At 39.5% G+C, this 13,579-nt stretch overlaps 2 protein-coding genes across 6 annotated transcripts in view; both read left to right on the top strand.

Moving 5' to 3' along the window:
• The window catches only part of LOC308078133 (E3 ubiquitin-protein ligase TRIM35-like), a 10,583-nt gene extending 7,900 nt beyond the window's left edge, over positions 1 to 2,683 (top strand). Inside the window, exon 6 of the mRNA XM_080419246.1 lies at positions 1,243 to 2,683. Coding sequence (XP_080275372.1) covers positions 1,243 to 1,715 — 473 coding nt within the window. The 3' untranslated portion in view covers positions 1,716 to 2,683. The remainder of the gene's footprint in view (positions 1 to 1,242) is intronic.
• LOC308078129 (zinc-binding protein A33-like) overlaps positions 1 to 12,280 on the top strand; it is a 15,141-nt gene extending 2,861 nt beyond the window's left edge. The window contains exons 2-7 of one of the 5 annotated variants that reach the window (XM_080419232.1): positions 3,782 to 4,347; positions 4,435 to 4,530; positions 11,092 to 11,322; positions 11,436 to 11,458; positions 11,545 to 11,669; positions 11,796 to 12,280. In XM_080419232.1, coding sequence (XP_080275358.1) covers positions 3,946 to 4,347; positions 4,435 to 4,530; positions 11,092 to 11,322; positions 11,436 to 11,458; positions 11,545 to 11,669; positions 11,796 to 12,277 — 1,359 coding nt within the window. In that variant the 5' untranslated portion in view covers positions 3,782 to 3,945 and the 3' untranslated portion in view covers positions 12,278 to 12,280. Of the gene's footprint in view, positions 1 to 3,691; positions 4,348 to 4,434; positions 4,531 to 4,995; positions 5,227 to 5,327; positions 5,351 to 5,606; positions 5,732 to 5,846; positions 7,028 to 9,169; positions 9,567 to 10,399; positions 10,504 to 10,610; positions 10,707 to 11,091; positions 11,323 to 11,435; positions 11,459 to 11,544; positions 11,670 to 11,795 lie in introns of those variants that run through there. The other 4 variants (XM_080419233.1, XM_080419235.1, XM_080419234.1 and 1 more) reach the window with 4 other exon arrangements.
• Positions 12,281 to 13,579: the final 1,299 nt, after the last annotated feature.

Here is a 13,579-nt window from a genome sequence, read left to right as displayed (position 1 = left end):
CCATCTGGTCGGAGATACAGAACCTTAAAGTGGCAAAAGGTTCGTTTTAGCAGGAGTTTTGTCCCCTCAGCCATCGCGCCATTAAACCAACTGCCCCGTCCATAGGAGGGTTTTCTGTGTACAGTGGGGACCTCATGTTTTTGTCTTTGTGATATGTTGTTTTTGTTGTTATGTTGTTATGTTGTTTTTGTTGTTATTAACGAACAGACCTTGTGAAGACAATTTTCCCTTGGGGACAATAAACATTATTATTAGTCTCTGTTCCATTTGTTGCACTCAGAGATTCTCCAGTTCTGTGCTGAATAGTAACTGTGAATATTCATTCCAGAGCCCAGAGCCAGGCCATGTTGCCCGATCCACACATTCCAACAGGAACCTTGATCGACGATAGCCTGGTAAACCCTCCCTCCGGAAATCTAATTTCTATTTGATTCCTGGAGTGAGTCTGGCATGAACCGCCTCTCTGCAATATTGGCTGTATATGCCAAACGGTCGCGCCTATCAGCGTCGTCGCACATCGTTCTGTGATTGACAGCGACAGTTGGCCAATCAGGTGGCGAGTTCGAGTGAGCCCAAAACACGAACGGCAGCCATCTTTTTCTGTGGGCAGTTTTCTCCGCTATTTTTTTACTTCAAAAAGCTCTCTAACTTCTATTTTGAGGCACGGAATTTACTTATAAGATATCGTTTGGATAGAATGTAGTTGTTTAACTTCATATATGTGGTCAATTAATCATGACAAAGCCTATTTAAAAAAAAATAATTAGAGAACCGGTAGGGGCGGGCAGTGACACCATTGTACCCGAAAAAGGCAACCCATTTTGGGTATGGCTGTCTCAAAAGTCCCGTCGCGTCACATTAAGACTGGTGAACTGCTGATTGGCTGAAGGGGAAAAATTATCATTGGCTGAAGGGGTTGTCAGTCAACGGTATTACTCCCGCCCAACTCCAGCACAGCCAATATTGCAGACAGGCGGATCAGGCCAGACTCACTCCTGAAATGAAATGGAATTGAGATTTCCGGAGGGAGGGTTTACCAGGCTAGATCGACGAGGCCAAACACCTGGGAAATGTTCAATTCCAGGTGTGGAGCAAGATGAAGGGAATCATCCAATACCGTAAGCAATGACGCAACTCATACAACACATTCCACGATCGTTACCTGAGTCAAATTAGTCTCAGGTAGCCTATGAATTGTGTTAGCACAGTTATTTGTATTTAACAATTAATATCTCCATGCAGGTCCTGTCATTCTAGACCCTAACAGCACATTTAGGACTATATCAGAGGATTTATCAAGTGTGAAACAGAGTGATAGATTTCAGCAGATCCCAGACATCCCAGAGAGGAGGAATGGATTCCATTGGTCTGTCCGTGGATCTGAAGGGTTTTCTTCTGGGACACACAGCTGGAAGGTGGAGGTGGATGGTTACTGGGCTGCCGGTGTCACTACCGCAACTGGTGATGTGTGGGGTATTTACATATGTAGTATAACAGACTGTGTCCATGAAATAACTCCCGGGCAGGACTCTAAATCGGTAGCTTCACCGCCTCTCGCCCAAAACATCATGGTGCTGCTAGATTATGACCAAGGAAAGCTGTCCTTTTATGATCTTCAAGGGAAAACACACTTACACACCATCACACACTCTTTCACCAAGCGGGTCTTCCCATGTTTTGAGGCAAATGTGAAAATCCTGCCAGTTGAGTTTTAAATTAATGTTCCTTTCTTCTCAGTTCTAGATTAAACATGAAAAGGATTATTTGTACAACCTTCTCTGTAGCAGGAAATATCATGAATATTGCAGAAGGAATATTTCAGAAGGCTTCACAGCAGCCGTTTTTTTTATTGCATATAATTTGGCTAATTTCTCTCTGGTCTAATATCTATATTTTTCAGTGCATATAACCTTTGTTAGCTCAATATTAATTGTATATTATAGTTTTTGATAAACCTTTCTGGTTTTATTTTGTCATCATTAGTATATCACAGTGGTTTGATATGTATTGTATATTACACAAAAATGATGTCACAGATGTCAAAGTACAAGAGAGAACCCAGGTCTGAATGATTAATTGGTGGTCTTTCACTCTGACCTCCCTTGTGTTTAAGTTATCATTTTCTGATATGATTCTACTTTCCTTGCTTTCCGTTGTGAATGTTTCTTTTTTTTGTGTTTTTTTTTACATAACTGTCCTATTGATTCTATGATTGAATACTTTATTTATAAGTTTGCAGACAAAAAGCACATGAAAGTACAGTTCAGATACAAGGTCAACTAAATAGGATGTTAAAAAAGCCCAAGAAAGCCACTGGCTTGTTTTTATTAGTCAGTTGAATAAATCAGAAAAGGAAATGTCTTGCAACTTTTTTTTGTGTGAAAGATTCCTAACCCTTAAACCCTCTTAGAGCTGGTAAACTGGAGCTGAGTTGGCGCTGTGCTTTTTTTTCTTTACCTCTTTGCCAAAAACAGCCGATCTACAAGCTCACAACGCGACGCGTTATGAGCTTGTAGATACGTAATTGTGCCCCCCCCCCACACACACACACACACACAGTATTTCAAACTGCATCTGTCTGCCTGTTTTTAAGTACACTAGTTTGATATTATATTAATGAGAATGTATATAACCTTCACCTGGTATTTTCTGCGTTGTTTTAGTAAAGGCTTTTTATTCATTATGTCATTTTCCTCTTTTTATTATTGAGGGCCCCTATCCTCATTTTTCGTTTGTTTGTTTACATCTTGGCTTTGTTGATTCAGTCGTATAGGCTACCACCAGTGGTGTCCAAAGTACTCAAACACATGTACTTGAGTCAAAGTATAGATACTCCTGGTCAAATACTATATTACTCAACCACAAGTGAAAGTTGCTTTGTCAAATTTGTACTTAAAGTATGGGAGTACTTGCTTTTAAAAAGTATTCAAAAGTACAATGTCTTTTTAATATCAATTAACATTTAGATATTTTCCAAATAAATTGTAAGATTTTCCGGATTTAAATTATTTAAGACACCAACGTTTCGACAAATACTGTATGAAGAAAACATACTTTGTCATCTTCTTTATTACTATTTTCATTTCTATATAAAATCCTATATAATTTATTTGGAAAATGAAGAAAATAAAATAAGAATATAAAATAAAATAAACGTATTAGAAGGACAATATCAGTCACCAAAACCAAGGATGTGTGTTTTCAATTAATCTAATATGGTTCTTTGAAGTTACAATGGGTTTAAATAGGAAGGGGTGTCTGATAAAAAACAAATATAAAATAGGGTTAAAATATCTAAATACTGAATCAAGCAACTTAAAAACTGGGGTGAAACACAAAAGCCAGAGTAGACGTTAAAATGAGCCTACAAATGTTTGAAAGTGAAATGTCCCTTTAAGTGGGTAGGCAGTACCTCTATCTGTGTGTGTGTGTGTGTGTGTGTGTGTGTGTGTGTGTGTGTGTGTGTGTGTGTGTGTGTGTGTGTGTGTGTGTGTGTGTGTGTGTGTGTGTGTGTGTGTGTGTGTGGGAGGGGGGGGGGGGGGGTCAGTTGGCAGAATCAGGTTTCAGTAGTTTTTTGAACGTCACGCCTTGTCTGCTCTGCTTGAACCCGCCTCCAGCTCTCATGGGCGGACGGGAGAACCAATGAAACGTAACGCTGCCCTCAGAAGGCTAGGTTTCATTTAGGCTGAATCAGACTAAAGTGACACGGTCTCTTTTTGTTATGTTGCAGACAACAGTAAGTTTAATTCAAGGCAAGGAAAATAAGGACAGGTTATAGTAGGTTGCTTAATGCTTATTCATGTTATTGACTATCTGAAGTATTGAAGATAAGCTCTAGATAAGCAAGCAAGACCGTCTTTTAAAGTGAAAGTAAGTTGGTGCTGTGAGAGTTCATAGTCATACTGTACAAGGAAGAAGAAGAGAAGCAACGACAAAAGGCAAAATATGGCATCCAGTCTGTATCTTTCTGAGGTAGAATGCACCTGTCCTGTGTGCTGTGACATCTTTAAGGAACCAGTTGTCTTGCTGTGTGGTCACAGCTTCTGTAAAGACTGTCTTCAGGAGTGGTGGAGACAGAGCTCATCTAAGACATGTCCTGTCTGTAAGGAAGTGTTTAAAATGCGCCAACCACCCCGTAATCTGGCACTGAGAAATCTCTCTGACAACTTGCGGCAAGAGAAAAGTCAGAGAGCTTCAACAGAGCCTGATCTCTGCAGGCTTCACAGTGAGAAATTCAAACTTTTCTGTGTGGATGATCAACAGCCCATCTGTGTGGTTTGTAGGGATTCAAAACAACATAAGACACATAACTGCGAGCCCATCAGTGAAGCTGCACAGGACCATAAGGTGAGGGGTGTTTATTTGAAAATAGACCTTTTCATATTTGTATCTTCAACAAATCCAATTAATGCAGATTACAACATGTCATTGCAGACTAAACTCAGAACAACACAGATGCACTTAAGAACCAAAGAGGCGACATTTAAACGGGTAAAAGGTGACTGTGATAAAATTGCAAGGCACATCAAGGTAAGTCAGATTAAGGAAGTGTAGCTCAGTAACCCAATATTGTATTGAATCTTTTGATTAGCAAAACATCATCAGTCTGAATTTAAGCTTAAGTCTAGCAGTTGCTGTTAGATTTTTGTGGGAATGTCTGAACATAAGCTCCACATACAGCAAACCTTTCATACACATTACATCACATCTTATTGTTTGAAGGCATCATCTTTACTTTAATATATAAAAAAATGTGTGTATATATATATATATATATATATATATATATATATATATATATATATATATATATATACGCACGCACGCGCGCACACACACACACACACACACACACACACACACACACACACACACACACACACACACACACACACACACACACACACACACACACACACACACACACACACACACACAGTATTGAATAGTTTCATTCACATGGTGGTGACGTGGTCCTCATCTCAATGGTTTCAGCTCCAGGCCCAGCAGACAGAGAAGAGAATCAAAGAGGACTTTCAGAAAATGTACCGGTTCCTACGAGCAGAGGAAGCCTCTAGGATGGATGCACTGCGGACGGACGAGAGGCAGAAGAGTCTCAGGATACAGATCCAGATCGACAATTTGAACTCAGAGATTTCCTCGATCTCAAACACTCGCAAAATCATAGAAGAGCAGCTGATAGCTGGAGATGCCCCTTTTATGCTTGTAAACACTATTTTATTAATGTTTTATGTTTATTCTTAAGCTGATAATCCAAAATGACCCAATGAGCATTTTCCATTTGTAACTTGTCTTCTCCTTCACAGAATTTCAAGACGACTATTAAGAGGTAAGTCAGTCCATTTTCTGTACTCAGAACTTCTCCAGTTCTGGGTTGAATCCCGATGAGCAGGTTGGTGCCTTGCATGGTTTCCGCCGCCATCGGTGTATGAATGTTTGTGTGAATGGGTTAATGGCACAATCAATGTAAAGCGCTTCGGATAGAAGCGCTATATAAATGCACCATTTACCATTTACCATTTGAATAGTAATTGTGAATATCCAGGGCCCTTAAATAGTAGAGTATTTGTGAATATCCATTCCAGAGCCCAGGGCCAGGCCATGTTGCCTGATCCACAAATTCCAACAGGAACTTTGATCGACGAAGCCAAACACCTGGGAAATGTTCAATTCAAGGTGTGGAGCAAGATGAAAGGAATCATCCAATATCGTAAGCATTGACACAATTCAGACATCACATTCCAACATTGTTAGATTAGTCTCAAGTAGCCTATGATTTGTATCGGCACAATTATTTGTTTTTAACAATTAATATCTCCATGCAGGTCCAGTCATTCTAGACCCTAACACTGCCAGAACACATGTGACTATATCAGAGGATTTATCAAGTGTGAAACGGAGTGATAGAGCTCAGCAGGTCCCATACATCCCAGATAGGTGGAACAAAGGATATTTTTCTTTCCGTGGATCTGCATGTATTTCCTCTGGGACACACAGCTGGGAGGTAGAGGTGGATGGGTACTGGGCTGCTGGTGTGATTACTGTAACTGGTAACGAGTGGGGTGTTTACGTATGTACTTGTACAGACATGCTGCGTGAAAGAACTCCTAAGGACTACATCAAACTAGTAGCTGAACCACCTCTCCCCAACAAAATCATGGTACTGTTGGATTATGACCAAGGAAAGCTGTCATTTTATGATCTTAAAGGGAAAACACACTTCCACACCATCACACACTCTTTCACTGAGCCTGTATTCCCATGTTTTCAGGCAAATGTGAAAATCCTGCCAGTTAAGTTTTAAATTGTCCTTTTTCTCAATACTAGACTTGGTATGATATTCACATATTATTTGTATAACCTTCCCTGTATCAGCAAACAACTTGCATATTGCAGAAGGAATATTTCAGGTTTCACAGCAGAGTGTTTGATTGCATAAAATGTGACTCATTTCTCTCAGGTCTAATCTCTAGATTCTTCAGTGCATACAACCCTTTTGACTTTGTTAGCTCCTAATATTCTATATTAATTGAATATTATGTTTGATAATGCTTTCTATTTTTATTTTTATGTCACAGTTGTTTGATATTCATTCATTCAAACCTTTATTTATTCTCGAAAGCCCTCATTTGCAGTGTTGTCAAGATATGCATTGTATATTATTTAAAAAATGTAGTCACAGAATGAATGGAGGTTAAGGTGCAAGAGAGAACCCTGGTCTATCTTATTAATAGGTGGTCTTCCACTCTGACCATTCTCCCTCGTGTTACATACAGTACATAGTTATCATTTTCTGACATGATTCTGCTTTCCTGCTTTCCTCAATCCATGGTGAATGTTTTGACATAACTGTCCTGTTGTGTGAAACCTTGAACTAAAGGGCAAGAGTGTCTGTTGTTGTTTTGTTTTGTTTTGTTTTTGTTTGTAGGCTATAACATTTTTCTTTATTATTTTTTATTATATATCTTATTTGAACTTATCTGGAACATTCACCAAATGATCTGTCATTGTCTTTTCTTGTTTAATATTTTATAGTTGTTGGTTATACTCTGATGTGATTGTCATGTTACAAAAATGTCCAATAAAAAGAGTATTAAAAAAGTGGTTTATTCATAATCAGTGTTGGGACTGATACTGTAACGCCACGACTTTTTGTGGTATCTAGTAACATAATTAGTAATTTTTTTCCAGTTCAGTAACGCGTTATAGTTACTGACATTTTAATGGCCATGTTATTCGTTAGGTAATGTGAAAAGCGCCGACAACTTCAGAGGATTAAAAGTTCATTATGATCTGACTTGTACTCTCACACTAGCCGTTCTATTTTATATAAATTAAGCCTAATTTATCAGACTGTGCAATAGTGTAATATTGTGTGTGGCATGTGTGAGCCGGTGGAAAATGTGATTATGCTTTTGTGTTTTTGGTTTATTATGATATTTTTGTGCCACACGTGTATGTTACATCTGTTTGTTCCAGCTTCAGCCTCAGAGATAAGACACTCAGCCCCTCAGGCTGTTACAACAAACAACCTTTGTTACACATCATTAAGAGTTTGGTGGGGTTTCTCATCTCTAGGTTGACAGACTTTGTTACACATCATTAGAAGTGGTTGAGTGTCTCATCGCTTAGGCTGGAACAGTCTTTGTTGTAACAAAGACTGGTCGAGTGTCTCATCTCGCTTAGATCGGGAGATATTTACAAGAAACAGCCTCCTGGGGCAGTCCATTCCCATTGGCCCCTTAAGACCACCCATCAAGTTTGGGACCCATAGGACAGAACTGGACATTTTTATGTGGGTCCCATTAACAGTCCGTTCCCATTGGTCCGCTAAGGCCTCCCACCAAGTTTCGGACTTGTAGGACACTCATAACTGGAGATATTTACATAAAACCCCTCAGCCAATAGGAACTCAGATGAAGTGTGGCCGCCGACAGCAATCCGTTCCTATTGGTCCCCCATGACCACCCACCAAGTTTGGGACTTGTTGGACGCTCAGAAATGGATATATTTACATAAAGCCCCTCAGCCAATAGGAATGCACAGGAGGCATGGCCTCCGAGGACAGTCTATTCCCATTGGGAATAACTCCAGTTCTGAGAATGCTACAGGGCTCAAACTTGCGGTGGGGTGGGGTGTTATTATTTGAACACCATACACTCTACTCTAGTAGACAGATAGACAGACAGACAGACAGACAGACAGACAGACAGACAGGGTTGAAAACATAACCTCTGCCTCCGGCCGTTCCAGCCTGGCGGAGAAGAAAATAAAAAAATACTTAAAGGGATATTTCACTTTCAAACATGTTTGGGGTCATTTTAACGGCTTTTGTGAGCACCCCAGACAGTATTTAAATAGCATGAGTCGGTATTTAGATATTTGATCAGACAAGCCCTCTTCCTATATGAACCCATTGTAAACTTCAAACTCCATTCTAACCATATTAGATTAATTAAAAATACACATCCTTGGTTCTGGTGAGTGATATCTAATGAGTGAGGGGGCCATGTCTTTTCGATGAAAAAAATAAATAATAATCCTTGTCTTGTTTGTATTATTTGTTCTGATTGTGAATATGTATTATTTTGTATCATAATGTATGTAAGGCTTTGGCAATATAAGAATGCTTGTCATGCCAATAAAGCATTTTTGAATTTGAATTTGAATCTGAAAGAGAGAGAGAGAGAGAGAGAGAGAGAGAGAGAGAGAGAGAGAGAGAGAGAGAGAGTGGTCCATCTAACGGTGAGAGAAAGGGGGAGAGCGAGATAGAGATAACAGCATTCATTGTACAGCATGTTAGGATGAGAGAGAGAGAGAGAGAGAGGGGGGGTGGGGAGGGGCATAGTTTAGTGTGGGCAGTTTGCACATGTGACCTGGTCTATTTTTGACACGTTTAATCGCTTCAGTCTGTCGGGCAGATGTGAAAGTGCAGAAGTAAGTTTAATTCAAGGCTATGAAAATACGGACAGGCTACTGTTACTTACTCATATGTTATTGATGATCTGAAGTATTGAAGATTGAATTAAGCTCTAGATAAACAAACAAGACGGAACACACAGAAGGTGCTGTGAGAGTTCATAGTCAGTTACTGTATAAGGGCGAAGAAGAGAAGCAACGACAAAAGGTCACACAAGAACAAAATGGCATCCAATCTGTCTCTTTCTGAGGTAGAATGCACATGTCCTGTGTGCTGTGACATCTTTAAGGATCCAGTTGTCTTGCTGTGTGGTCACAGCTTCTGTAAAGACTGTCTTCAGGAGTGGTGGAGACAGAGCTCATCCAAGACATGTCCTCTCTGTAAGGAACTGTTTGTAATGCATCAACCACCCCGTAATCTGGCACTGAGAAATCTCTCTGACAACTTGCGGCAAGAGAAAAGTCAGAGCGCTTCCACAGACCCTGATCTCTGCAGGCTTCACAGTGAGAAATTCAAGCTTTTCTGTGTGGATGATCAACAGCCCATCTGTGTGGTTTGTAGGAATTCAAAACAACATAAGACACATAACTGTAAGCCCCTCAGTGAAGCTGCACAGGACCATAAGGTGAGTTGTGTGCATTTGAAAAATATAACTTTTCATGTTTGTATCTTCAACAAATCCAATTACCTTTTATAGCGCCACCAGGAGGCCGATTTGTGCAAAACACATTTTTTGACAGTACTCCTACAGATTTTGTCCCAAAATCCCGTAAATTCGTACACAGTATATCTAAAGTCATTAAACAAAACAGGTCTTTCAGATTTTTTCATATTCCATCCTGATTAGCAAAAATTGGCTTCCAAAGTTTGCAGGAGTGCTCCGTTTTGAACAACATGCCTCAACGTGCGTGCAATTTCCGTGAAATTTTGCACGCACATTCCCACTATAGATAGAGGAAGACATGCCATTTTTCAAATTAGCCTCATGGTGGCGCTATAACAGGCTGATTCATGTTTTTACCTATAACTGCACCGATCTGTGTAAAACTTTGTATGCACACTCCCTAGAGGCCAAGGATAAACCTTTGCCTTGCCACCAGGAGGCTGATTTATGTAAAACATTATTTTTTATATTAAGCCTTCAGATTTCATCCAAATTTCACGGAAATCGGTACACAGGATCTCTATAGTCATGTGATCAAGTCGGATCTGTTTGATTTTTCATATTCCATCCTGATGGCTAAGATTGACATCTAAAGTTTGCAGGAGTGGCCCGTTTTGAACAAAATGCCGCAAATCATGAACACAGCGTCCGATTGCGGTGAAACTTTACACGCACATTCACACTACGTTGAGGACCGAATTTTGCAATTCATTTTATTCCTACAAATGTTGTCCAAACATCACACAAATCGGTACAAATTATCTCTATAGTCAAGTGATCAAGACGGTTCTGTTCTGTTTTTCATATTCCATCCTGATTGGCGAATTCCGAACATTGCTGGCCCACAATAACCTACCTGACCTGGCGGAGACCTGTGCTCCGAGGAGCACTTTTTCTAGTTGGGTTATCCTTTTATCATAACCTTTGACTACCTGTACTGTTAACGTACTTGTTAATAAAGTGTTCAATCAATCAATGATGCGAGTTTACAATATGTCATTGCAGACTAAACTCAGAACGGCACAGATGCACTTAAGGACCAAAGAGGCGACATGTGAACGGGTAAAAGGTGATTGTGACAAAATTGCAAGGCACATCAAGGTAAGTCACAGTAATGAAGTGAAACCTATAGCTCAGTAACCCAATATTGTGTTGATTAGCAAAACATCATCAGTTAGGCTGCTCTGAGTCTGAACTTAAGCTGGTCTAGTAGTAACTGTTAACCTTTGTGGGAACGTCTGAACTCTACCTGTCATTCATGCTTTGTATCTCACATTGCTCCACCCCTCTTTCCTTTCACTCTATTCATATAAGCTCCACATACAGCAAACCTTTCATACATCAAATTATATTGTTTGAAGGCATCGTCTTTACTAGTGAATTAATATAGAGATATAATATATATATATTAGATTACATTAGTATTATTCAAGTATTGAATAGTTTATTTCACATGGTGACGTGGTCCTCATCTCAATGGTTTCAGCTCCAGGCCCAGCAGACAGAGAAGACAATCAAAGAGGACTTTCAGAAAATGTACCGGTTCCTGCGAGCAGAGGAAGCCTCTAGGATCGATGCACTGCAGACGGACGAGAGGCAGAAGAGTCTCAGGATACAGATCCAGATCGACAATTTGAACTCAGAGATCTCTTCCATCTCAAACACTCTCAAAACCATAGAAGAGCAGCTGATAGCTGAAGATGCCCCTTTCATGCTTGTAAACACTATTTTATTAATGTTTTATGTTTATTCTTAAGCTGAGATTTGAATCCAAAATGAGTCAAGACCCAATGAGCATTTTCCATTTGTAACCTTGTTTTCTCTTCACAGAATTTCAAGACGACCATTAAGAGGTAAGTCAGCAGGTCTCTATTCCATTTTCTGCACTCAGAGCTTCTCCAGTTCTGTGCTGAACAGTAACTGTGAATTTCCATTCCAGAGCCCAGAGTCAGGCCTCGCTGCCTGATCCACACATTCCAACAGGAACCTTGATCGACGAGGCCAAACACCTGGGAAATGTTCAATTCCAGGTGTGGAGCAAGATGAAGGGAATCATCCAATACCGTAAGCAATGACACAATTCATACAACACATTCCATGATTGTTACCTGAGTCATCATAGGCTACTCAGGTAGCCTATGATTTGTGTTGCCACAATATTTGTATTTAACCATTAATATCTCCATGCAGGTCCTGTCATTCTAGACCCTAACACCGCCGAAACACATTTGATTATATCAGAGGATTTATCAAGTGTGAAACAGAGTGATAGAGCTCAGCAGGTCCCAGACATCCCAGAGAGGAAGTGTTGTAACTATTTGTCTGTCCGTGGATCTGAAGGGATTTCCTCTGGGACACACAGCTGGGAGGTAGAGGTGGATGGGTACTGGGCTGCTGGTGTGATTACTGTAACTGGTAACGAGTGGGGTGTTTACGTAAGTACTTGTTTTCGCACACTGCCGCTGTATGAAATAACTCCTAAGGACTACACCAAGCTAGTAGCTGAACAACCTCTCCCCAACAAAATCATGGTGCTGCTGGATTATGACCAAGGAAAGCTGTCATTTTATGATCTTAAAGGGAAAACACTCTTCCACACCATCACACACTCTTTCACTGAGCCTGTCTTCCCATGTTTTAGCAATGTGAAGATCCTGCCGGTTGAGTTTTAAATTCTGTCGTTTTTTGCAATACTAGAGTTGGTATGATATTCAAAGATTATTTGTATAACCTTCTCTGTATCAGCAAACAACTTGAATATTTCAGAAGGTTTCACAGCAGGCTTTTTTTCCCCAGGAATGTTTCATTGCATAAAATGTGGCTAATTTATCTGGTCTAATATAATGATTTTTCAGTGTATATAACTTTTTCTTTCTTCTGTTTTTACATTGCTCTCAATATTCAATATTAATTGTATATCATAATTTTGATAATCCTTTCTGGTTTTATTTTTTAATCATTTTTATGTCACAGTGGTTTCATAGGTATCGACATATTATACAAAAATGATGTCACAGGATAAATGGAGATTACAAGGTTTAAATAAAACCGTTATGAGCTTGTAGATCAGCTATTGTACCCCCCCCCCCCCCCAATATTTCCCACTGCATCTGTCAGCCTTAATCTTATATTAATGAGAATATAATATAAACTTCACCTGGTATTTTCTGCATCAGCAATGCTTTAATAAAGGCTTTTTGTAATTGTAATTTTACTCTTTTTTATTATTGAGTGCCCCTATCCTCATTATTTGTTTTTTCATTTTTTATTTTATTTTTCCTGGCATTGATTGAGTCCGTAGGCTACCACCAGTGGTGGCCAAAGTACTCAAACCCAGTAAATTTTTTAAATAAAATGTTTTCCAATTAAATTCTACAATTTTACAGAAATCTTCAAAAAATATATATAACAGTGAAAATAGCAGATCTACCAGCTCACAGCCTTGTGAGCTGGTAGATCTGCTATTTTCACTATATTTGTAATAGGGCTTAAGTGGTTTATTCATAATTACTTTTTCCCTTCCTGCCAAGTGAAAGTAACCAAAAAATATAATTACTCAAGGACAGATTCTCAAAACAAATATTTAAGTACAGTACTCAAGTAAATGTACTTTGTTACTGTCCACCATTCATCTTAAGGGACGTTCAAGGTTCACATACTGTAGATGGGTTTTCACGTGCGTCAGGGGTGAGGACGGCCGTACGCTCGTTATTAAACCTTGCATAGTGCAATACGTTTATAAGAGAACATATACAGTAGGCCTATATTCATCCACTGATGGCAGTTGCAGTATAGCACGGGCAGTGTTGCCATATCCGCTGATTATAAGCAGTGGTGGTGCTCAGATATTTTACTTAAGTAAATGTAGCAATACCACAATATAAAAATACTCTGTTACAAGTAAAAGGCATGTGTTCAAAATTACCCCACTCTCCCCTCTACCTGCATCAGACCTGATTGCACCCACCAGCATG

This window comes from Gymnoscopelus braueri, assembly GCF_963280865.1.
Source record: "Gymnoscopelus braueri genome assembly, chromosome: 22".
In the NCBI taxonomy this organism is placed as follows: Eukaryota; Metazoa; Chordata; class Actinopteri; order Myctophiformes; family Myctophidae; genus Gymnoscopelus; species Gymnoscopelus braueri.
This window is presented reverse-complemented; position numbering and strand designations above follow the sequence as displayed.